This window comes from Prionailurus bengalensis, chromosome E4 (assembly GCF_016509475.1).
Source record: "Prionailurus bengalensis isolate Pbe53 chromosome E4, Fcat_Pben_1.1_paternal_pri, whole genome shotgun sequence".
Lineage (NCBI taxonomy): Eukaryota > Metazoa > Chordata > Mammalia > Carnivora > Felidae > Prionailurus > Prionailurus bengalensis.
In genome coordinates this window covers 53,397,012-53,423,718 of record NC_057360.1, presented here as the reverse complement: position 1 = coordinate 53,423,718, position 26,707 = coordinate 53,397,012, and the positions used below count along the sequence as shown (strand labels likewise).

Sequence of the window (26,707 nt, the reverse complement as noted above, 5' to 3'; positions counted from 1 at the left end):
GCAAATACTCTTCTCAAACAATTTACCATTTTATACTTTAACTTATTGAAGATATAGAAGTTAAAGTGGTTTAGAATCATTAGTACTCCATAAATATCTACACCAGATAAAACACAGCTTCTCTGAAATTTGGAAAACATAACCCAGAGCAATGTGTAGTTCAAAAGAAAATATCTCATATGAATCTTGTTATCTGCTGTATCTCAGCATATAAATCATATAATAGATGCACATGGCAGATGCATAGCAAATACATGTGGAGTGAATAAATAAATAAATGACAAAAAGTGTAACTGAATGTATCTATGACATCAAATATACACGCTTCCTTTCATAAGAAATTGACTACATGTTTTGGACTTAGCTAAAAATTATATATCCTGGGTTTTACATAATTACATGAGAAGCACTTTAAAAGTATATTATTACCAGTATTTATGACCATTAGTTAATAGGAATAACATCTAAATCTAAATAATCAGGCTCTTCTGTTTTGATAATGGTTTAAAATTGTTACCTCTTACCCATGTGATAAATTCTTTATAAAATGTTTTTATGGCTATTTATCTTATTTTACCTTCACAACAATTACAGGGAGAGATGTGAAAAGTGATATAAATTCCATTTAATGAATGAAGTAGCAGTGACTCAAGTCATGTTCACACTAATCAAGACTCTAAACTCAATGGGACACCTGAGTGGCTCAGTTGGTTAAACATCCTACTTTGGCTCAGGTCATGATCTTGCAGTTCATAAGTTTGAGCCCCACATCAGGCTCTCTGCTGTCAGCACAGAGCCCACTTCAGATCCTCTGTCCCACTCTCTGTCTCTCTGCCTCTCTCACTCTCTGTCTCTCTCTCAAAAATAAACATTAAAAAAAAAAAAGACTCTAAACTCAAACCCAAGTCTCAGGTGATTTCTTCTTTGTCTCTCTGTTCCCTTTCACCATAGTGTTATCCAACACTATTTAAACTTTTGTCTGCCTGCTTTTGTAATGGGTCTTAGCTTTACACATTAGGAACTACATAAAAAAAGTAAATTGATTATATGGTCATTAACCAAACTCAGGTGCAGCTAGTGCCAGCCTCATTGGTGAAACCCATCATGGTCATCTCATGTGTGTCAGAGCCTCTTCACCCAGTGCTTGCAATTTTAAGGCATTGGAAATGTGAGAAAAATGTTTGCTTTTCATTTTGTACCCTTTTGTATTTTACTATTTGAATTTTTTACCATGTGCCTACATATAGTTACCCCCCAAATAAAAAAAAATGGTTTCGTGAAAAAATTAGGAAAATGAAAATCATTATATAAATAAGGGCATAATCTTGTTTATTAACATTATTTTTTTTATTTTATTTTTTATTTTTTTAAATTTACATCCAAGTTAGCATATAGTGCAACAATGATTTCAGGAGTAGATTCCTTAGCGCCCCTTACCCATTTAGCCCATCCCCCCTCCCACAACCCCTCCCGTAACCCTCAGTTTGTTCTCCATATTTATGAGTCTCTACTGGTTTGTCCCCCTCCCTGTTTTTATATTATTTTTGTTCCTTTCCCTTATATTCATCTGTTTTGTCTCTTAAAGTCCACATATGAGTGAAGTCATATGATTTTTGTCTGTCTCTGACTAATTTCACTTAGCATAATACCCTCCAGTTCCATCCACGTAGTTGCAAATGGCAAGATTTCATTCTTTTTGATTGCCTAGTAATACTCCATTGTGTATGTGTGTGTGTGTGTGTGTGTGTGTGTGTGTGTGTGTGTGTATATATATATATATATATATATATATACCACCTCTTCTTTATCCATTCATCCATCGATGGACATTTGGGCTCTTTCCATACTTTGGCTATTGTTGATAGTGCTGCTATAAACATGGGGGTGCATGTGTCACTTCAAAACAGCACTCCTGTGTCCCATGGATAAATCCTAGTAGTATAATTGCTGGGTCGTAGGGTAGTTCTATTTTTAGTTTTTTGAGGAACCTCCATACTGTTTTCCAAAGTGGCTTGCATTCCCACCAACAATGCAAAAGAGATCCTCTTTCTCCACATTCTTGCCAACATCTGTTGTTGCCTGAGTTGTTAATGTATTATTTTTAATTAACAAACAAGTAACACTATTCTATATAGGGCATTGAGGGCATGATTTACATCTAAATGTAACGTTCATGTATACTCCTGCTGTGTTAGATATAGTCAGACAGTTGTGGATTCAGGTATATTGTCTTACATCTTTATCATTATACCATATTTACTAACTTCTGTAAACCATGGTTAAGGTATGCATGTATCTTTCTATCCATCTGTCTATCTCTCTCTTACTACTCAAATGGAGTTTGTTATTTTCTCTCCTCAAGGTCAGTGACCATATCTTACTCTATTTTGATTTCGTTTTTATTTTTGTTTGGTTTGGTTTTTTATTTGTTTTGAACAGTCTTTGAGAGGGAACAGGGATATTGTTGGTTTGAGGTTATACAAAAGAACAAAAGAGGGGGTGCCTGGGTGACTCAGTAGGTTAAGTGTTAGACTCTTGATTTCAGCTCAGGTGTTAGACTCTTGATTTCAGCTCAGGTCATGATCTCACAGTCGTGAGATTGAGTCCCGCATGGAACTCTGGGCTGAGTGTGGAGTCTGCTTGGGATTCACTCTCTCCCTCTCTCTCTCTTCTACTCCCCTACTCTCTCTCTCTTTCAAAATAAATACACATTAAAACAGGACAAAATAGGTCCAGTTTCCCTGTCTCTATCACCTGTAAATTGTACCAATTTTCACTTTCCTCCCCTGAATCCATGCTTTAAAGACATTGTCCATCTAAGAAACATACAGAGTCCCAAAGTATGAGGTTTGATGCAGTGAGCAGCCCTTGGTTATATGCTGAAGTGGCTATAGATTAAGGGATGACGGGTGGATGGATGGATGGATGGATGGATGGATGGATGGATATAGATAGATATAGATAGATTTATGTCAGATTTTCTAACATCTCATAAATCTGAATATACAATCAGTCTCATTAGTTCTAAATCTAATAGTTTACTTGCTCATCACCCTCACCTGCTAGTAGATGATCTCTGCCTTCTGTGAACTAATTCTCATGCATTTCTGGGAAGTCATTGGGTTTTCTCACATGCACTTAGTGTCAAGCTTGACATGAGTTGATCAAATGTCACACTAACTCCACTGAGCGTACCCATGACCTTGCTCTGGGTAAACACCATCATATCCAAGCATCAGGAGCAGATGTTCCAAAATGTTTCCCAGCTCTCAACACAAACAAGCTTCTGTCAGGCCATCTCAGGAATTGTCCCGAAATTCACAGGTATATCTGAATCAAGAGTATACCCAAATTTGTTCCTTCTTTCCGTGACTGCTAAACTTGCCCCTTGTGCTAAGAATGCTGGTTTCCACTTCTCACCCAAAGTGGCTGACCACCCACTCTGTCAGACACACCCGGAGAAATCTATATATGCCCAACACTCAAGATGAGGTCCTCCTTTTATGAGGTACAAAAATGTTATATTAGAGTGAAAGGGTGGAAATGGTAGGGGAATTTTTCTTTTTCTTTTTATTGTAAGGAATTGGCTCACCTGATTGTGGGGGCTGGCAAATCTAAAATCTGAAATCTGTCAGTCTGGTCAGCAGGTGGGAGTCTTGAGTCCAAAATCTGCCGGGCATACCAGCAGGCTAGAAACAGGCAGAATTTCTATGATTCAGTGTTGCGGCAGAATTCCTTCTTAGTTGGGACACATCAGCCTTTGCTCTTAGAGCCTTCAACTGACTAGATGAGGTTCACCCACATTATGGAGGTAATCTGCTTTACTTAAAGTCAACTGATAATTAACTATGAATCATAGCAACATTTATACTGGTGTTTGCCCAAGCAAGTGGACACCATATCCTAGCCAAGTTGACACATAAAATTAACCATCGTAGGTATACTATTTTATTTAAAATCACCGGTAAAATATTATTTCAGAAATAAAGGGTTAGATATTATCATAGTGTGAACATTTATAATACAAGTTTTTTCCTGGAGGAATGTCAACAGATATTTTTTTTTGAAAATTACTGTTTTAAAACAGAAAAGCCTGTCATAATATGGAAATGGTTCAAGGAAAGACAATTTAGTAAGTCTTATAATGGGCCAAAATACTTGTGGCTGTGACATTGAAGATTTCTCCAGTTTCTATATAGACAGTGGTTGCTTATGATGCATTGTATTTTCACAAGTTGATGTAGAAGCATAATTTTAATAGGATATTTATTTATACCCTAACATTACAACTTAAGTTCTGAGAACCCATTGTGTTCATCTTACATGTTCTTATATGCAGGGACAATTTTCTCAGCATAGCATTCCAGATTAAATTGCAAGGGCATTTTATGATGAATCAAACAGGTGGGCCTCTCTAAACCTCTATAATTATGAGAGCAAAAAGCCAAGAAGAAAATATTTTTATCACAATATCACTTCTGTCATACTCATTACTTTTCTTATATTACACAGTGTCCGGTATAGGGCTAGGTTGGAGAAAGCATTAAAGTCATATTTAAGAATTGATAATGGGTCTACCCTGAAAACCATTCTCAGGCAATACTTCACTAAACTGGTGGTTCAGGGTGTGAACCTGGAAGAAGGAACCCACTTTGTAAAATAAACACGGTCTGGCCAAGGGCACCTCCAACCTAAATCCTCCTGCACTGCTTTCAGACTGAACTCAGGTGGCCTTTGATCCTCACATAGGGCCTTACACAGCTGATCTCTTTGGGCTGAAATTTTGTTATCTGTACAGTGGGAGTAACAGTCCCTGTTTCACAGAGTTATTTGGAGACTTAAACGAGAGAGTCTAAAATGTACTTAACAGTGCCTACCAAACAGTAGATAGTCAGGGTTATAGCCATTGTTGTTACTGAATTAACGACACCTTGCCTTCAATATCATATTTTGTGGGGAGTGTGGATCCATAAATTTATTCTTTTCCTGCTGCAGGTAGCTACACACTTATCATTATTCTCATTATGGTCCATTAACTTCTGTTGTTTAACAGTATGTCGCATAAGTAGAGTTTTGTCTTAAGATATATTAACTGATTCCTGAGATTATTAAAGAATATGATAGTAGCAAATGTCTGCCTAAGTCGGGTGGGAGATCTTCCAATTCTGTGAGAAATATTTAGCTAAGTTATATGACTCAAATTTGTTTAGATAATATTCCTGGAAAGTTATTTCAACTCTCTTCACTGGTTTGGGAGTTGAAAGCATTTATGAAAATTAGACGCCGGTTACTGACTCCCTAATTCTACATCTCTCCTTATCCAGAGGCAAGATAGAGGAGTGGGTGGGATGTTAGTGTGTGTGTGTGTGTGTGTGTGTGTGTGTGTAACAAGAGAGGGAGGGAGAGTGAGCGGGGGGAGGAGAAAGAGAGAGAGAAGAGGGAACTGCTCTAGGGTTATATTATTAAAGTAACCAAGAAAAACAAACTTGAGCTCAGTATACTATAATGTATAACAAATTGAGTATTAGAGACGCTCAGGAAGCCAGACTGGAAGACAGCTGGATAAGAATGCTGTCAGCCTAAGGAGTTTTGCATGGAAGCCTTTTGTTCTAACCAGCCGAAGAAGAAAAGAGGAAAATGAGGAAGGATTGTCCCTCATTATCACAACTGACAGTAAAAGGCTCCTTTTTTTCCCTCCAAAGTAGTGACTGACAACTCCCAGCAGGCTGGCCTCCCCCACCACATGCTGCTATCCTGATGGAGGGACCAGGTTTTCCTTGCCATCAGTTTCCTTATTGCAATGAAAGCTTTTACTACCCAACCTCCAGGAGGGTCCAAAGTATTAGAAGTCATAGGGGATGCCTGTAAGAAGATGCATCCTTGTTCTCAAAGAACTTGTAACACTTCCAACACCATGAATACTTAGGCCTGATATGAGGGTGATTACGAGGGAGATTTGTTAAGATAGCAGCTAAATATAGGGCATACCGTGCACACATTGAAGAGACTTGACAGATGCTCCAAGGATAATACAAACTTTGGGCAAGTTTTTTTTTTTTAATTTTAAGTTTATTTATTTTCAGAGAGAGAGAGAGAGTGTGTGTGTGTGTGTGCGCACACACAGGTAGGGAAAGGGCAGAGAGGAGGAGACACTGAATCCCAGGAAGGCTCCACACCATAAGCACAGAGCCAGGATGTGGGGCTTGAACTCATGAACCATGAGATCATGACCTGAGCAGAGATCAAGAGTCACACCCTTAACCGAGTTGAGCCACCCTGGTGCCCCTGGACAAGATTTTGAGGAAAGGGAGGGATGTGGATTTCTCTGGTGAAGTGGAAAATATTAGAAGCACAGACAGAAAATTTGTTTAGTCTAGTAATGTAGTGTGGGTGCAGTTGTGTGTATGAGTACTTATCACGGCAAAGTGATTCCACTTCTGCAAATTAGTCTGAAAGCACAGTTTGGGAGGTTAGTGGTGGTTCCCTGCTCACCTGGCCAAAGAGAAGCCTGGTGCAAGTCAAGGCTTCTACGAACAGCAGAAGAACAATGATGTTCAGGCTAAAGAGAGCCTACGTTTTTATTAATTATAAGGTCAGAATCTGATTCTCTGGAATCAAAAGGCTGAGCAAGCAATTGTGAAGCAAGGACTACACAACGGCAGAGACGAATGCAACCTGACCTTCCACGTGCGTTCTGGCATAGCTCATTGCTTTCCAGGCATCTGTGGAAAACACACCATCTCTTAGGTCTGCCGCCTAAGATGTGTTCTCACTGATCCATAACCTAGCAGTGGTCCTCAAGTTGGAATACCAAATGACAGAGGATGTGGTCAGTGGCTACCTAGATCGCTCCAACATTTGTAAAGGACCCGGTGACGATTTGTGGGAAGGATGCTTAGAGAGGAGAAAGGACAGTTGGGATAAAGCTGTATGTTTCATGTACAAAAGGATACTAGGAGGTTGTCAGAAAAACAACTAGATAACATGCATAAGATAATAAAGAAGCAAGAACTGCCTTTTAATTTTCTAATGGGAGAAACCAATAAGATATAAATTCCTCCGTTTATACCAGGAGTTAAAAGAAAATCATTGCCTACTTATTGGTTCATTTTGTAAATTGAGATCAATGAAATTCTCTGAACAACAGCATGAAATCAATCGTAAAATAGCATATAATTCATGGCCGGTATTGTAAATTATAGTTTGCTTGACAGTAATCGGTGAGGTTTCCATGCACTGGGATGCATTTCCGTGTAACACGTCTCAGGATGATGCCTGTGGATCCATTTCTAATGCATATTAGAGTGATCTGTTTTTCCCTGTCTACAACTCCCTGTGTTTGGTCTCATGCAAATGATGCAATCAAGCAAATGGAAAACAAGATGTTGTTGCTAAGGGGCTCTGACAAACAGTGGCCTTGCGTTTTCAGGGTTCCCCCACCCTGCGTTTCCTCGACTCAGATTTGTGTACATACCTGCAATTGTTTGAATCCATTGATCCATTACATTGCCCTTGAAGGGCCTAATCGCTTCTGTAGAGACGGATTACCAAATCAGTTGCAGTTGGGCAGGGAGGAGACAGTTATCATTATATCCCTCTTTGCTTTACATTATAAATTAGTGGCTTTATTTATGCTCATTCCCAAAGAATGCCTTCGTCCTGCTTCCCCTGTAGCCCTATTCTTCACTTTTTAAAATTAATTCTTTAAGAAAAACCCCCATTCCATTTATTCCTTTTTACATATCTCCTCTTCCCTGCCCCCCCCCCACCTGATGCTGCCTCACCTTTTCTTCTGTAATATCCACCCCTTTTTCTCACATCTTCTCCTGTTTCACCAAGGATTTCCCAATCGGGCCACCTGTGCAGCTTTCGCTCCCATGTATCATGTTAGATGCTATCCCCTTCTTTTTTTCATGCCTCATTATTCAAAGGACACTAGTGACACTTCATCTTCTTATGGAAATACATTGAGAATAATCCACTTCGGGGTGGACACTAGAGGCATAAAAATGACTTGGAAGTCAAAAAAGCTATTTAATCAGTGTGGCTTTCTTTGCACGATTGAGTTTATAGTTTTAAATTCTCAGAATCAAAAGAAAATCCTCAATTCCTATTGTAGCAAAGACACAGCAGGCATGTTTCCCAAACTAGAAATGTGGCCCCCTAAATTTGTGTGTGTGTGTGTGTGTGTGTGTGTGTGTGTGTGTGAATTAACCTATCTTGAGGAAAATGAGTGGAAATATTTTAATTGCATAGGTTTGAAAATCTTGGTTGTATAGTCATTCATAAGCATAAATGAGGCACCAGATAGCATGGCTCATTTATAAATCTGTTGATAAGACATATACCTGTATCTCTATTTCTCTATAATTGTTTATACCTTTCTTTCTGTAGCTCCACTTGATAACTGACTTCACTCCAATAAAAATTAGTAGTACGAGAATCACAGTTATTCTTAGGGGTCCCCTCTGGTCCCCTGATGGTGTGAAAGCTTCTAGAGACTTACATAGTTTCTTGGCATTTAGAGTATGGCCACCCATGGCACCTTCCTCCTCTTTGCAAAAGGATCACTATGGAGTTATCTCTCTCAGACCCAGTAGATCGCTTCATTGCTTTTGTATCGCACTAGGGAAACTGAAATTCTTGCATCATTTTCTATGGTCCCACCTGCCTACATACACCAAGGTTGTTTCTTTAGCTGGGATCTGTCACCTCCCTGGAATTCTACCTTGGGCACAGGGGTCCAAGAGCCTGCACGGGTCTTCCTTCTTCTATCTTTATTCCATCATTCTGGGAAATCTGAGGTGGTGGAGGCAAAGGAATATGCACTTCTTGTTTTTCCCACCATTATATCTGAACCCTGAGTCATCTGTCCCCTCAGTGACTCTGTTCAGAAAGGTTCTCTTGCTCTTTCTGCTTCCTGGCCAGCCACATTCTGTTTTATAGATAAAACCATTTTATAAATCAATTCTGGATTTATAGTTTAATTGAGGGGAATTTGGATGAGAATTTAAATGAGAGGAAAATAGGGGGTCAGGGGCAGGGGAGGACAGAAGCAAACAAAATAGGTTAATAAGACAACCATGTTAATCTCAGCCCTCGTGGCACAGATATCAAACATTATAGGGATTCAGAAGAGGGAGCTATACCTAAGGGCTCCAATTTTAGACCCCACTCAGTTCCTCTAGAGAACTGGCCAAATCATGGAAGGATGAAAAGAAAAGATCAATACAATGAAGAAAAAAATAATGGAATAAGAGAGTTATTGCTGACGAGTGCCAAGGGTCCAGTTGAAATCAGAAAACCTAAATTTCTAGTAGACACTTTCAGTATGTTCAGCAATGTTTCTCATTCACATTTTAGAGGTATGAGAAACTTTAGAGAAATGGGATAGTGAGATTTATCCAGAGCTAGGAATTGGAAGAGCAGATATTGAAGTGGGGCGGGGAGAGGTGAAAAACTCTAGGGAGCTGGAGAGTATGGTTTTGAAAGGGGTCATCAAGGATTATATCAAGAAAAATGCAAATGTTAAAAATAGTTTGAAAATAAGAAGGTGCTAAGAGACTGGACATTGTGTGATGACAAAGGAGTGAGTGGTTGCATTGATATGACAGGAGGAAGAGGTGGAAGGCTATATGTATATGGTTGGAGAGGGCAGACTTTAAGAATCTTGGAAATAGTTCCAAAGATGACCAAGTAGTGGGTGGAACTGTGCTGAATGTCGAATAAATGAAGTAGAGGTGAAGGACATTACATTTGAGGAAGTTAAAGTGAAGCCAGATTCAGAGATGAGTCATTATTGAGGATGTTGGAGTTGCCAAAAAGGAATTATAATTGAAAAGAAAACTGAGCCAATGCTGAAGTCATTGAGGAAAGGAGAAGTATGACATAGAAGGTATAAGAGGTTGTGTGTCAACTAGGTCTACATTTTCTTAAATAATGAATTGATATTGGTAAATTATGGCTGTCATTTCTCCACCTCTATGTGTATGTACATGCATATCATAGAACTTGAAAAAATACGTGTAGTCAAAAATTAAACAAGATTTAAATCATCCTTATGCCCTCACTCTGAGAAAACCACTGTTGAACTTTTGGAGTATCCCTAGCTTCTTGTTATTATGAAGCATTCATGTTTGAAAATTATGTTTTGGTATTCAGGCAAACACAACTTTGACTTTTTCTTGTGTGTGTGCGTGTGTGTGTGTGTGTGTGTGTGTGTGTGTGTGTATGTGTGTGTTTTGTTTTGTTTTAATAGTAAATCTCTCTCATCTCACAGTTACAGATCCCTTCATTGGCCTAACAATTAATTAAATTCTGGGATTGTTAGATATCATTCTATTTCTGAGAAAAGTTGGCAATCTGGGTAAGGGTCAGAGGTCTTCTTCTGGTCTTGCCCATTCATTCACTCAACAAATAAAACTATGCTCATTAGACATTATATCAGTTCTGGAGATATTGCAGTGTAGAAAATATCTATCTGCACTCAAGGAGTTTACATTCCCATTGGAGGCATATAAAGTCAAGAAATAAATAACATGGCAATTTCTGACATGTTTTGGTAATTATAATAAATAACTAAACAAGGCAATATGACAGAGAGTATCTGGGGATGATGGTGGCCACACCATTAGATTATCAAGAGAGAACATGCAGGGGAAGATGAGCCTGAAGAATGAGAAAAATTCAGCCAAGTATAAAGAAGGAGAAAATATATTTCAGTTAGAAGGAATAGTACCTGCAAAGGCCTAGAGGTGTGACATGTAGAATTAAAGGAACAGAAATATGTCTAGTGTATGGAAGGAATGAGGAGAAGTAGGCAGGTGTTAAGTCATGTAGTATTTCATTGACCATTAATAGATTTCATTCTAAGAGAAATAGAGGGCCCGATGTAGTGTATTATTCTGGGGGAATCGAAAGATCACTCTTGACTAATGATCTTGCTTCTTTCTTCACCGAGAAAATTGAAGCAGTTATAAGGTAAATCCCACACACTCCTGTGACCATCTACCCACCTACCAGCATTCACACCCACATAATCTGCCTTCTCCCCTATAATGAAAGAGTGTCTGCCTTGCTCTAAGTCCAAATCCTCTACTTTCATACTAGATCCCATTGTTTCACATAATAAAGGAAAAGCTCCAGCAATTCTCTTCTTTTTCATCCATTACTAATTTTGCCATCTCTACTGGATCATTCCCATCAGCATACAACACAATTTTTATCTCATTTAAATTATTTTTTTAATCCCTGGACTCTACTTACCTTCTCTCTATTGTCTCATTTTTCAATTTTTGTCTACAACAAAATTTCTTGAAATAGTTGTTTATATTCACCATCTCTAATTGTTCCATCACTGTCTCATAAACTCACTTCAGTCAGGCTTTGACCTCCGTAGCTTCACTGAAACTTTTATTGAACAAATATGAATGACTGCCATATTGTGAAACAATGGTCAGTCTTTAGTCCTCATCTTATTGGACCTTATTGGATATATATATATATATATATATATATATATATATATATATATATAAATTTGTATCCTTGCATCTTTTCTCTTTTCTATCCACACTCACATATTTAGTGTTCTCATTCACTTTAAATGTAAACAATATCATGATGACATCTCACATTATAACTCAGGCCAGGACTTCTTCCTGAAATTCCAAACTGAAATTCTTTAATTGGCATCTCTCTTTGTTTGTCTAATTGATATATCAAACTTTCCATGTCTAAAATGTTACTTCTTTATCTTCCCGTTCGAAACTTGTTTTACTTTCTGTGATATTTTCAACCAAATTAATGATTACTTCATCCTTGCCTTTGCTGAGGCCCAAAACTTTAGAATCAACTTTGACTCCTCTCTCTCTCTCACACACTACCTACAGTGCATTGAGGAATCCTATTAGTTTTGGCTTTAACACATATCCAGAGATCCTCTTGGAGTGATGTCAGCAACATGGCAGCATAGGGACTTCTCAGCCCATTCCATCAATTCCCCAATCCCCTACCCCCACCCAACACACCAGTTTGAACAAGTACTCACACATAAAAATACCTTCACAAGAACCAAGTACTCGAAGTGAGGGATTACAGCACCTGGGTAAAGCACTGAAATGAGAAAAGATGCATTAAGGAGGGTAGGAAAGATAGATTCATATTACCTCCATTTAACCATGCCCCAAACCCAGGCATCCTGGCAGAGATCAAGATTCTCCCTATGGGAGGAGTGTAAGTGAGCACCTAACTTCATTGCAGACCCCAGACCTGACCTCTTCATCACTAGACTGAATCATAGCCTCAATCTCAAGACTGGCCTGCTATATAGAGGCACCACACTATTGGTTTCAAAATATATTAAAAGCCCATGGTATTCAAAACAGTATAGTATTGGCATAAAAACAGACATATCAATGGAATAGAATAGAAAGCCCAGAAATAAAATACATACATATATATGTATATATCAATTAATTTACAACAAAGGAGCCCAAACAATGAGAAAAGGACAGTCTTTTCAATAAATGGTATTGGGAGAACTGGACAGCCACATGCAAAAGAATGAAGCTGGACCACCATCTTATATCATTCACAAAAATTAACTCCATGCAATCAACACTTGTATGTAAGACCATAAAACTCTTAGAACAAATGATAAGCTTCATGCATAGATCTTGGTGATGATATTTTTGGATCTGACACTGAAAGCAAAGGCAATAAAAGCAAAAATCAACAAGTGCAACTACATCAAATTAAAAAGCTCTACACAGAAAGAAAAATCAACAAATTAAAAATGCAGCCAACTGAATGGGAGAACGTACTTGCAAATCATATGTCTGATAAGGAGCTAATATCTAAATCGTATAGAGAACTCATACTTCTCCACAGCAAAATGAGTAGAGAAAAGCAATCCAATTAAAAAATGGACAGAAGATCTGTGTTGACATTTTTAAAAAAAAGACATGCAGGTGGCCAACAGGTATATGAAAATATGCTCAACATCATTAATCATGGGGAAATGCGAGTCAAAACCACAATGAGACACCACTTCATATCTGTTAAAGTGGCTATTGTCAATAAGACAAGAAATAACAAGTGTTGGTAAGGAAGTGGAGAAAAAGGAACACTTGTACACTGTAGGCGGGAATGTAAATTGATGCAGCCATTATTGAAAACAGTATGGAGGTTCCATAAAAAATTAAAAATATAATTAAAATATTACCCAGTAATCCCACTTCTGGGTATTTTTCCAAGGAAAATAAAAACGCTAACTCAAAAAGATAGATGCACCCCCATGTTCATTGCAGTATTATTTACAATAGCCAAGATATGGAAACAAATTAAGTGTCTATGATGGATGAATGTATAGAGAAAATGTGAGGTATATATAAATACACACACACACACACACACACACACACACACGCATGCACACACACACACAATGGAACATTATAAAATAATGAAATCTTGTCACTTGCAACAACATGGATGGACCTTGAGAGGGTTATGCTAAGTGAAATAAGTCATACAGAGGAAGACAAATACCATATGATCTCACTTATATGTTGAATTTAAAAATAAAATAAGCTTATAGATACAGACACTCACACACACACACATATATATACACACACACACACACACACACACACATGCATATACACACAGGAATGATAGTCAGCCATGTAAAGAGGAATTCCTGCCCTTTGAGACAATATGGATAGACCTTGAGAAAATTATGCTAGGTGAAATAAATCATACAAAGAAGACAAATACTATATATTTTCACTTATATGTGGAATGAAAAAGCCTAACTCAGAGAACTAGAGAGCAGAATCATGGTGACCAGGGGATTGAGGCCAGAGATGGGGGGAGGAATAGGGAGACATCAAAGAGTATACACTTCCAGCTATAAGATGAGTAAGTTCTGGTGACCTAAGTTATAGCATGGTAAGCAGAGTTAACAGTACTGTATTATATATGTGAAAGTCATTAAGAGAGTAAATCTTGAACTTTATCACCACACACACACAAAGGAAATTATGTAGAGTATGGAGATGTTAACTAACCTTATTGTGATCCTTTTGCGATGCACATGGGTATCTAATCATCACAATGTACATCTTAATCTTACATGTGTTATATGTTAGTGCTTCACTAGAGTTGAAAAAAAATACCCAGAATCCGACTTTTTTTTTTTACTTATGACAGCCTCCACTTACTTGATTACCCCAATAACCTCTTAAATGAGATTTATGTTTATGCTCTTGTTCACTATAATCTGTATTCAACCCAGCAGCCAGGGTGATATTCATGAAATCCATATGATCATGCAACAATTCTGTGGAAAATCCTCTGGAGTCTTGCTGTGTAGGATCTTGGATGAAAACCCCAAATCCGTGCAAAGACCTACAAGGCTCATGTGATCTGGTCCCTCATTAAATCTCTGATGTCATCTCTTACTTCTGTTTCACGTATTTGCTCTGCTTCAGCCACACTGGCCTCCTTGCTATATCTGTTACAGGCATTTTCCTCCTTCCAAGCCTTTGCTCTGTTTGTTGTCTCTCTTAGAATGGCCCTCCCCGTAGAATCCCAAATTGACTCTCACCCCTTCCAAGTCTTTAAAAGCTCAGTATATCACTTTCCTGCCAAAGCCTCCACTGATTCTTGCCTTTTAACATTACCCAGCACTCCTGATTCTTCTTGCTCTATTCTATGTTCATTATAGCACTTTGCAATTATACACCACTAATATCCTTAAACCCTGTTAGACATTTAGTTTAAAACCACGTTGTCTCCTAAAATGCAGTATTTTTTTTCACCCAAAAACCCCACACCTTACATAATCTGGGGGCACACCCTAACTATGAATGTAAGACTTGACAAGGTTTGGTATTTCAATCCCAGTTCATCAGTCATACTGGGCCTCTTAAGTAACATGACCTCCCAAACATACTTACTTCTTCATCCTGGTCTCCCCCAGTCCCCAACTAACATAAAAATGCAAGTTTCCCAATCCATGGAGGAGGATATTTTGTGACAATAGAATCAAGATATAGATGGTAACCCTGGAACCAATTGCCACAACAGGCTACTAGGCATCTGAGGCAGATTAATATTCCTGGTGAGTTTAGGAGTTAGGCGATCAAGGCCACTTTCAAAGTATGAAGGCTGTAGCATGGAAGGGAATGGTTCATTCTGCGATAAGGAGATTCTGTAATGTGGTGATACCATGATGATGTAGTCTGACCTCATCGGCCTGAGGATGGTAACTAAGGATTAACTTAAGTAAGTACGAATTAACTAAGGATTTTTAGCTGTGCAAGTCTGTTCCAACAAACACAGACAAGCAAGTATAGGGCCGCATTTGAATGGTATGAGTTCCTCACCAGCTACAAACTGGGTAGCCCAATCTCGACCTCAACAAGCTAGGATGTAAGTAAAAACTTCCCCTCCACAGAGTTCAGTTGTCTAAGAACATTGTAGCATCCAGTCTTATTTGCAGCTGGGTCAAGACAGTCTAGTATGGACAGCAATGATGCTCATGCAAAATATTCCAAAGTCTCTTGGAATTGACCACATGGAGTACAATTTTGGCAGGGGCCTGTTCTTTCAGAAAAGTTAGAGGTACTCTCGTGTTCAAATACCACGTCTTTCTCCTATTTGAACTGACAGACCCATCAGGGATTCCTGCTTTACTCTAGGTGCAGTGCCCTCCTTGATTTTGCTCTTGAAACTGGACTTAGAGTCACATCCCTAGCTTCTCCTTCCTTGGGAATCAAGGAATTCAAACAGGCAGTAGAGAGGCTGCATGGCCACCAAGTTCTTGGCCATCAGAAGGAGAAGGTGAAGAGGACAGGGGGATGGTTGGTCATGTGTCCTTTGCATCAAATTTTCCTATAGTAAATAGTAGTTTACACTCCTTGTGGCATATGAGACCACCATTCTCATGATTTTTAACTTAGTAAGTCTCATAGAATATTAATCCAAATGGAGGTACCCCAGTTCTGTCTGACTTGTGCACATGTGGGACAGCATTCCTGTCATCTCTTAGCAGTTCCTGGCAGTACTGTACTAGTTCACCACGGGCTCCAAAATGTCCTTGTAACATATCTTCTGACCACATTGTTTGGGGGTGCCCACCTCAACTGGTACCACTGAGTATCAGTGGGATAAAATTGTAATGAAAACAAAGCTTAATTGAAAACATTGTGAGTCTCTTCTTGATGGCCACTCTTTTGGTCTAGAGTAACTATATTTAGTGTAAAATTATTTTGTTGCCTTTTTTTTTCTGATGCCCTACATGTTTAACCAATTGACTGTACATTGCATGAAAACCAAAGTGTTCTTTTCTAGTTTACTTTTGCTATCAGTGCAATGCAAAATCTATTTCCCTAAATTAGGTTGTACTTCATTAATCTTTTAAATGTGAAATTGTAATGGTTCAAGGTTAAGGAGATCTTGAAATATGTGTTACTTAAATTATGACTAACTTATTTCAAAAATATCCCAGAAAATAATTACTTCTAGTAGTATAAAAGTATGAATGATGTTTATCAACCTGGTAAAGTTGACTGAAATTTGGTTAGACTCATCGACAAAATATTATTTTTTTAAAGGTTTATATATTTATTTTTGAGAAAGAGAGAGGGCGTGTATGAATATGCAAGTGGGGGAGGGGCAGAGAGAGACAGGGAGACAGAGAATCCAAGCTGACAGCACAGAGCCCAGATGCAGGATTCAATCTCCTGAACCGTGAGATCTTGACCTCAGCCAAAGTCAAGAGTCGGATGCTTAACAGACTAAGCCCCCCAGGTGTCCCTCCACAAAATAATTACTGAGTACCTTTATAAGAGAAGTGCTCAGGGTATTTCAGAATTGAATTAGTAAAATACAGATTGGCTTATTCTAATGCAAGGGGAAATGACATACATTAGAAAGGTAGACAGAAAGTACTAGAGAAATTCAAGTGAGGGAGAGATCATTACTAGCTAGGGTACTATCCCATTCTCTCCATCAATGGCCATACCTCACTCAACTATATCTAGATCATCTCATTCTTAGTTCTTTACTCATTGATTCAAACATATATTCAAAACCTACAGTGTGCTAGACATTGTGCTAGATACTGAGAATGCAAAATCAATCCTTCCCTCACAACATTCAGTCTAATGATTAGGAAGTCACGTAAGCAAATCACTGTGACAGTGTTATAATGCTATGCAAAGGTATGTATAAATACTGTGGGAGACAAAGGAGAGGGTAATAGCTCCACCTTGTGCCAGGGGTCACAGCAGGATGTGTTAGGAGCATCTTAAGAAAGAAACAGACTTTTGCACTTAGCCTGGACAACTTGAAGGTCAAATAACAGGCAGGCAGGTGGACAAGAGAAGAAAAGAATTCTGCAAAAGGAATTACAAGCACAAAGTCATTGTTACGAGTTATGTATTTGCATTTCAAAAGCAACTCCTGTTGTCTTCAAATATGCTTTAAAAATAATTTAAATGTCTCATTTATTTTTCAACAGAACCATTGAACTAACTCTAAACGCAGAAAACGATTTACCTGGTCATAGACATTCAAGAAGACAGTCAAATTGTTAAAATGAAAAAGTTAAACCGAGAGTTTGACTGACACTTGTCTGTTTAAAAATAACCGTAGTATATTTAAAGGATAAAACAGCCTATATTTATTGCTATTGATTTTTAGGACTATTGATTTTTATTTTAAGCTTTACTTTAACAGTTCTAAGAAGTAGGAATGTAGAGGAGTTGTAAGATCACCTGAATAAAAAATATGATGGTAAATAAATTCTTTTTCTCTCCACCCTCTAGATTTAGCAGTGTTTACGCCCCACCAGTTTCTACTTAGTGCCTGCACGCATGTGGGATGCACAAACAGTTCCCTGGTCATACTGTCCACGGCACAGCTGCCACCAGAACATGTGGATTCCCCACTTCTGACTGTCCTGGATTCTAGAACAATATACGTCCAGTAAGTAGAAATGTTTTTGTTGCACACTGGTTTATGCAAGAATCCCAGTGAGCTCAATCAAGGGAAGGGTTTGTGACATAAAATTAATTTTATTGTGATGAAATGCATAGAAGTGATTAGTTCAGTGGTTCTGGGAACCTTTGATTATCACTTGCCAACTTAATTTCCATTTTGTCTTTATGCAATCAGGCTGAGCTACATACGGACACAGATTCTGTAGAAACTTCGATAAGGGGAAACTGACCACTTACAAGACTGCCTTGGGCTTTCCATATGGGTGGTGTTATCAGTGATGAGTTGGAATTAGAAAGTCTAAATATATATTTTCTTTTTGAGTGTAAACTAGGACCTTGTTGTTCCCTGAAAGTTGAAGTCAGAAAGGAATTTTCACATACAGGCATGTTCAGATTATTTTTGATATCGAGTGATTCTTACCCATTTCCTGATCTGAGGTGCAAGGCAACTTGTGGTACTGAATCAAAACTTAGCAAATCTGTCTTGCCGCCAGTTAATACTTGTTTACATCCATTTCTGTTGGTCTCAGTTTTCCCACCTGTAAAAGAAGAGTTTGGGCTGAATAAATTATGATATTCATTCAAGCTGAAAAAACATTATGCTTCATACCCATGGTTCCAAGTCTGAACTGGCCTATTGGCTTTCAGCGCTGCCCTAAACTGAGCCCGCATTACTTACGCCAAAAGATTTCCCACTACTCTAAGTATTTCTCAGTTTCTCAATTTCTGTCTGTTTTATGATTTGCCCTGCTCATTGTCACCGACACATTGTAAGTCCTATCTGGACTATCCTCTACTTTTTCTTTTTGCCTACCAAATCCGATCCATCAAGGATAGTCTTCTGTATCTAGGTATACTCTCACCTCATTCAAGAAGTTTTATTTGACTGCTTCATCACTTCAGTCCTCAGCTTCTCTGTATTCTGTAGTTGTATGTTAATCTATGTTAGATTGCTCATTTTTGTGGCAATTGTCTTTTTGCAAAGCAACAATTATGTTATCTCTCACTCTCCCATTTCTCATAGGTTCTCAAATGTTCTACTTCTCCCGTCTTGTTCTATGGCTTAAGTTCAAAATTAAAAACTCGTGCACACATTTACTATATTATTAGCTAATTAAAATTATAAGTAACTAGAAAGCAGGCACTGTGTCATATTTTCTTTATACCATTCAGAATAGACATTTAATAATTACTTGGGTTTTTTTAACTTTTTTTAAAGCTTTCAGTGTGTGTGTGTGTGTGTGTGTGTGTGTGTGTGTGTTTGAGTGGCATAAATCCAAGTTCATATGCGTCCTTTAAAAATCTTGCACATTTCAGGTTTGACTTGAATGAATGATGGATAGTCATGCTATATTTTTCCATTCCCAGGTGGAAACAACCAAGAAATGTAAATGGAATTCTGGAGCGCTATATATTATATATTTCAAATCACACACATAATTTTACAATTTGGGATGTCATCTATAACAGCACAGAACTTTTTCAGGACCACCTGCTTCAATACCTGTCCCCTGGTAATAAATATCTCATCAAGCTGGGGGTAAGTTCACTTTACTTCTGTCACTTTCTCTTCCTTTCCTTGCTGCTTCTCCTTCCTTTGTCCCATCTACTCTCTCTCCCTCACTTAAAAAAACAAAAAACAAAACAAAAAAAAAAAAAACACACAAAAAACCCAAAACCAAAAACTCACGTATTGCTATTGAGACAGAAAACTCCTTTCACATTGTAAATGTGAATATGATCTAATACCTACATATTTATTTTATATTGTACAAAATGATAGCATAACAATCTGAGTCAGTAGATTTTTTCTAAATCTAATTTGGGATTATCAGAAATTATTTCAGTTTTGTTATTTCTAGAATGTCATAATTGATAGGACTTTTTCTACAATGCCTGAATTAATAAGGTTATTTCCCCATGGATCTTGTATTCATTCGGAAAACAATGTACAGTATGAAAACTTAGGTCTTATATTTTAAAAATGAAGGTTTAAATGACCCTCAAATATTCTGGATTGTTATTATGTTCTGGTTTACATTACATTTCTTTCTTGAAAGAACAGTCACTTAATAAAACCCTAGAATCAACATACTTTAGAGGTCTTTAGACAGACAATAGCATTTTTTAATGCAAAATAGCACTTTTATACAAAGGTCTTTTAAAAGACCTTGATATTACTGTGGAATTTATACTCACTACTTCCTTTTGTTTTTTGATGAAATATAATCTTTTTTAAGTTTAATAGCACATCTGAAAATAACTGAATATAAACATGAGATTGTCCCTATTTGTTTTAAACACACTCTTCATTTTATAGCAATACCTATATAAGGATATTTGCTTTGATAAATGCCATAGAAAATATTCTGCTCTTGATTATGAATAAATTTACATTTATGTAGACACTGTGTATGCATTCATTTTACTTAACATGCTCTTGAATGCTCTAAATATTATACCACGAGAAAATAAACTACATTCAACTATTGCTAACTGTCTGACCTGACACCACAAAACAAGGGCAATCACACAATGTTAAAAATCCTGTTCAGAACTGACTCCATGTGCCTAGGTGTTCAGCACACAGATTGGCTTACAAAACAGCATCTTTGATTACTTACCTGTATTACTCAATATGTAAGAAATATATTAACTTGATTTTCAAAAACTGATACAGAAATCCACACTATTTTCAAAACAGTGGTATTATCAAAATCCAGAAAATACTCTATTGCTTAGAAGCAACCAAAATTAAGTAAAAATTGTTGTATTTTTAGTTTTTATCAGGAGACAAAGGTCATGAAACAAAGTTATACTCCCAAGGCGAGTTTTAGGATATGCTGTGCAGTCAGTAGAAATCCACCTCAATATCCTATTTTGTATACATCTATATCTTTAAAAATAAATACCCCTAGATCAGAAGTCTGCTCTCCTGAGTTTCAATTCAGACTTTACTAACAACTATGTAACCCAAGGCGAATTCACTTAACCGCCCTGATTTTTGCATTCTTTCAGCCTAAAATTGGGACTTTGAACTAAATGATTTTTAATGTCTCTTTGAGCCCTAAAATTCTATGACACTAAATCATTCTATGATTCCAAACAGTATTCTATGGAGTCAAATGAAATCTGTCAGCCACTGAGTAATGTTGATGCAGGATGTCATAAAGATGTGGAAGTCTTTGCCCTAACTCTTGTTAGGCTCACGCCATTTTTTATTTTTTTATATCATTGTATTTATTAGTGCAGAAAATACACTAATATATTTTTCAGGAAGTATTCAACTAAAAAGTTTTTTTTTAACTCTATAACCAGTAAATTAAATGAACCAGAACATTTTAGGTTCATCTTGGTTAATTGAAGGATTATTATATATTTCACAGTTTCCACATAATAACTAGCTTTCAAGGTCATTAGATTAGTAGATGGAGATTAGGTTCTAAGCCAAGTGGAGCTGCCTTTATAGTCGGTCTCAGCATATTGAAAGTTTCTGAAAAATAAAACATACAGATGGCCAAGCCTTTAAGAAATAGAGGAAGATACACGAGGATTCAAACCGCTGTGATTTACTCTAGACTCAGAGAAGGTGTGTTACTTCAAGTGGCTTCATGTAATATTTCCTTTTAACTAGATTATAAACTCCTGGAGGGTAGAGACAGTATCTTTCAAAATTCTATCTGTGGAGTCAAGCCCAGTGCCTGGTAGAAATTGGAAGCTCAACCAACGATTCCTGAATGAATGAACACTAAGTCTATTTATTTCATAAAGAATCTGAGACTTCTGGTATGAGTTAGACGGTTTGCTGTACAATGTGGGAGTCGAGGACTGTGTGGTTCCAAGCATATGTTTTTCCTGCTGGAAGAAACAGCATGACATGTCATTACATTCAACAAATGGTATTGTGGAGTGTGGTAGCTCCATATAAAGATAATAAGCCAAAAGTTAAATAAAGAAGCTAGTACCACAGACAAGTTTCAGTATATGTGTGGTCTGATAATTTTCATATTACTGCTAGACATTTACCTCTTGATGAATGCTAAGTGTATTTCCTGAAAAGATTCTTGGACATGATGAACTTAATTTTTCAAAAGATCATTTATAGATAGCATGGCCTTGTTGTATTTCTTCACACTTTAAAGTATGTTGCATTCTTAATATCCTCAGAGCCTGCTTATCTGAAAATAAACTATTGATAAGGAGAATGGTAGCTTTGGATTTTCCTGACAGCCCTCATTTCAAAATATTTGATATACATTGATTACTCATGTCCTTGCCCCAAAATTGAATCCCCTATTCGGTCAGAGGTTACTGGTCATTTCAGAGTGGTAGTATCACTTTGTAATTTAACAAAAATGGCTGCAACTGATAAAAGCTATGGGAGATGAGTTGAAGCTCCTTATTGTAATGGCTCAGAGGCTTTCAAAGACCTTGCCATTTCATAAAGGCATCTTGAGTCAATCCCACCCTTTTGTTTAGTTTTTCCAAACCAGAATTTTAATCAGCATTCAACTGCACTGCCTGCAGTGGCCCCTGGTGCTGGCAGGTCAGACAAGATACTGATTGATTCAGTTTCATTTAGATAATATCAGTTAGATGTGACCAATAGGAAGCAACTTTAAGAGCATTTATTTCCTTGTTGAAGGAACTGCTCACTTAGCACCTCTAAATGTATGCAAAAAGTACATGGAAGAAACAAAATAAAATATTGTGCAGGTAATTTTGTTACTTCAGCAGCCTCTATATAAATTCTGTTTTATTTGCAAGAAAAATTCTCTCATAAACTACTTGGATTCCTCCAAGGCCTCTTTGCCAAAATATGAATTTATGGATCTCAGATGACACAGCCCAAAGAACAATCCTTCCAAACCACAGCATGGCTTTATTTATCCCAAAAGGCATCCTAAAATTCTCAAAGCGAAGTAAATTTCAATTCACATTTTGTTTTTAAATATACATATAATTATATATCATTTAGTACACTATTTCTTTGAGGAGAGTTAGCTGGGGACAATTCTTAGGACATAAATAAGAAAAAAATAATAGTGACAAATAGACTATTAGAATTAAATCCCAGTGTGTTATAAGGTTAATAATAAGATGCTCCAACATTTTTTCCCCACCTAAGGAAAAAATCTAGGAACTGCAGGTGGGCAGATTTAGCCCTCTCTGAGGATGGGAAAGACTGTTCTTTCTATCATTTTCCTTTGATAATTCAGCTGTTCCACTTGGCCTCTTTTCCTGCCATGTTTTCTAGTGGACTTTTAGCATGTTTGAAATGTTTTATTTTCATTTTTCTATTTTAACGTTCAGATAGTTTTTTCTTGGGCTAACAATGACATGTCCTAGAGCTTGAGTCAGTGTTTGGCCACAAGCTTAATTGATTCCTTTTTATTTGCAAAGATTGTGTTCTCAGGAGGAGTATGGTTTATCTCTTACATATATATGCACATGCTGTAACTAAGAATTAGAGGAAACCCACAGAGGTTAATTAGGTCCCAATCTTAATGCAATTTTATGTCCAAGCCACAGTTTAACCCATCAAAAACTTGCTTACGCTGATGAGAAATTATCCTGGAGATATGGGCCACTGTTACATTCTTCCAAGAGAAAGTGAGATTGATCTCACTTATTATATATACTTATATAATGCCATTTATTATATATACTCCTAATAAAGAATTTGCAACTATTTGCAACAACTTGGCAAAAAGTATACTTCAACTAAGAAAATGTCTTTAAAAATAAGTCAACTCTCTCTTATTTTTAGGAGAAAGAAGATCAACTGTGTTAAGTATCAAAAGGTTGTTCCCTTAATATCAAAGTGAAAATCAGGGAACAGGCCTAAAGAAATAAAAAGGTGTTTTAATTTTTTATATGAACAACAACTACCTTCCATGAAAATGGACTAAATATCTGCTTTTTACATCATCCTGTGATTTTACTTCATTGTCCTTATAGGTTTTTGGCAAATTGTAGTGTTTTTTTGAACTATTTTTTTTTTCTTTTTGAAACATTTTAAAATTTTATCGTGTAAATTACAAGTGTAACCTAAAAATATGCGGAACAAAGCTTAAATGTAGTTTTTTCAAATATATGTGTTATATCAAGATATAATTCCTCACACTCTAACAAATATATTCTGGAAACACCCTGTTTGTATGTCTCCCTTTCCTGGAGAAATGCTTATCCAATAAGTTAGGCAGCAAAGCTAATTTCCTAATACACTTAAACATTTATTTTGGAATTACTTGCAGTAATTTCTGGGTATCTTTAACATACATGTTTTCACTGATGACATTAGTAATACCTTATTAGGGAGCAGGACGATTCTGTGATCACTTTAAGTGTCCTGGCCATGTAATCAGCCCATTTCCTCTAGCACTTGAGTAAATGATTTGACCCTTTTCACCATCAAACAGTCATTCAACAGCTGCTTTGTTGTTGAGATATGAGAAATACTATATTGTTCATTTTCACATTGTGTTATACTTTAAACATATTGGTCACATGATAACAAATAAAAGACGATTATATTTGCCACAGATCTTTTCCTTTCCTACAAATCACTTGTTTTATCCTAAAGTAGTTTCAGTCTCTAGTACTGTTCTCAGGTAGTGCGCACACACACATGTGTGCACTTAATTCATTCTAGAAAACCCTGGGTAAGGCTGATTTCGTCAAGGCTATTCACCCAGGCAATATATGCGCTACCTCTAGGCTCTAACATAGGAATTACTTACAATTCATACATGCATACATTCTGGGTTATTTTCTAATTATTGGAGATGGCTGTCTCATGTCCTAAAAGGCAAACTAATTAAATGTCAAACCTCAGCATTGAAAGAAATATATTTAGTGGAGGGAGGGGGGGGGGAGGTAAAGAAAACTATTTTTAAAAATCCTGAACTCTTATAATGAATTATTTCTTTTTCAATGCTCACTTAAACTTTTGGGACCCAGAATGAAATGTGTGTGTGTGTGTTTGTGTTTGTGTTTGCATCTCTCCTCAGGCTTGCACAGGGGGTGGGTGCACAGTGAGTGAGGCCGGGGAGGCGCTGACTGATGAGTGTGCACCCGAAGGTGTTCCGACCCCCACAGCGCACTCCTATTCACCTTACTCCTTTAACATCTCCTGGACTGAGCCTGAATATCCAAATGGTAAGTGAACTCTTTTAGCCTCAAGTTAAAAAGATGATTAGCAAAGGTAAATTAATATTCTAAATGGCAGCTTATATGTGGTGCTTAATTTTTAATGATCATTTTAGCACATAAAATACCTGAGATAGTATCATTGTCTGTAGTTGGGAGACTGTAGTTTTTAGGCGAACACACAATTTTGGTGGCTCAAAAGTGCTCCCTTTTGATAGTTCTTGTGTACTGCATCTTATTGTTTAATACATTCCAGAAAAGGTTGAAAGAACAGATGAGGATTCCCAAAGTGCTGTTGTGACAGTGACATTATATTTGCAATGACTCTCTGGTTTTGACAGTCTGTTCGTTCTTGAACAGGGAGAGAGGTGCAAAGCCTGTGCACATAACGTATTTCAAAATGCCTTTGATTTCACAAGTTCATCTTAAAAGAGACGACTTGGAATCTGTATTTTTAACATATTTTATGTAAATATGTCAACATGCAGCTTTTAAACAGTGTCTATATTAAATACATATATATATTAGGGACACCTGGGTGGCTCAGTCAGTTAAGCATCTGACTTTGCCTCAGGTCATGATCTCACGGTTTGTGCGTTTGAGCCCCGTATCTCTGTGCTAACAGCTCAGAGCCTGGAGCCTGCTTCAGATTCTGTCTCTCTGTCTCTCTGTCTCTCTGTCTCTCTCTCTTTCTGCCTCTGCCACACTTGAACTCTGTCACTCTCTTTCAAGAATAAATAAACATTAAATTTTTTTTAAATATACGTATTTTATACTTGTTGAGCTTCATATAGATTGTGTAGATTTCTAAGTGATATACACATCTTTGCATAGTTTAGAGAATTAAGTCAGCCAGGTAAAGTTGTCTAAAATAAAATCTTATTATAATGATTTTGTAATAACTTGGAGGTAGAAAATGCTTTCTTCATTTATTGTAAATATCTTTAAGTTTCACACAACACAGTGTCATTGTTCCACACGGATAGAAATTTATTAACATCAAGTCTTTCTCCCTTTAAAACACATATCAAGGCTTTAAATATCATAGAAATTGTTTTAGGTAGCTAGTTACTGAATACTGAGATGGCCTCTTTTAGCATAGCCAAAGAGAATGGAAGAAAAAAAATGATAATTTTATTAGTTTGTCTTTTGTTTACTATGATATTAATTATTCTAGTCATCTCATTTTAATTAAACTTTTGGCAAATGCATGAGATATATTTGAGGTAATGGAGAGAGCTCAAATAATTAGAGTAAGTGATTATCTCTGCTTCTCAAGTGATTCCTATACTGTTACAAATTTTCTAATAAAAAAATAAATGGATCTCTATTTGATACTTACATTAAACAGTCAAAAAATCTTGCCATCCTTCGTGCTCCACAAATGAATCCAGTCCATGCAATGCAAATTTGAGTGATTTATTCCAATTGGGTTGCTGTTAAATGCCATCACGTGATTTGCATCATAAAATACAATACTTTCAGTCATAACGACTGGTCATTGCAACTCTGGAACAGCAGCTCTACTTGGGATCCTAGGT

At 37.0% G+C, this 26,707-nt stretch overlaps 1 protein-coding gene across 1 annotated transcript in view; it reads left to right on the top strand.

The window, feature by feature from the left end:
- The window catches only part of USH2A (usherin), a 736,138-nt gene that overhangs the window by 360,732 nt on the left and 348,699 nt on the right, over window positions 1-26,707 (top strand). The window contains exons 33-35 of the mRNA XM_043568966.1: window positions 17,841-18,000; window positions 19,383-19,554; window positions 25,028-25,175. Coding sequence (XP_043424901.1) covers window positions 17,841-18,000; window positions 19,383-19,554; window positions 25,028-25,175 — 480 coding nt within the window. The remainder of the gene's footprint in view (window positions 1-17,840; window positions 18,001-19,382; window positions 19,555-25,027; window positions 25,176-26,707) is intronic.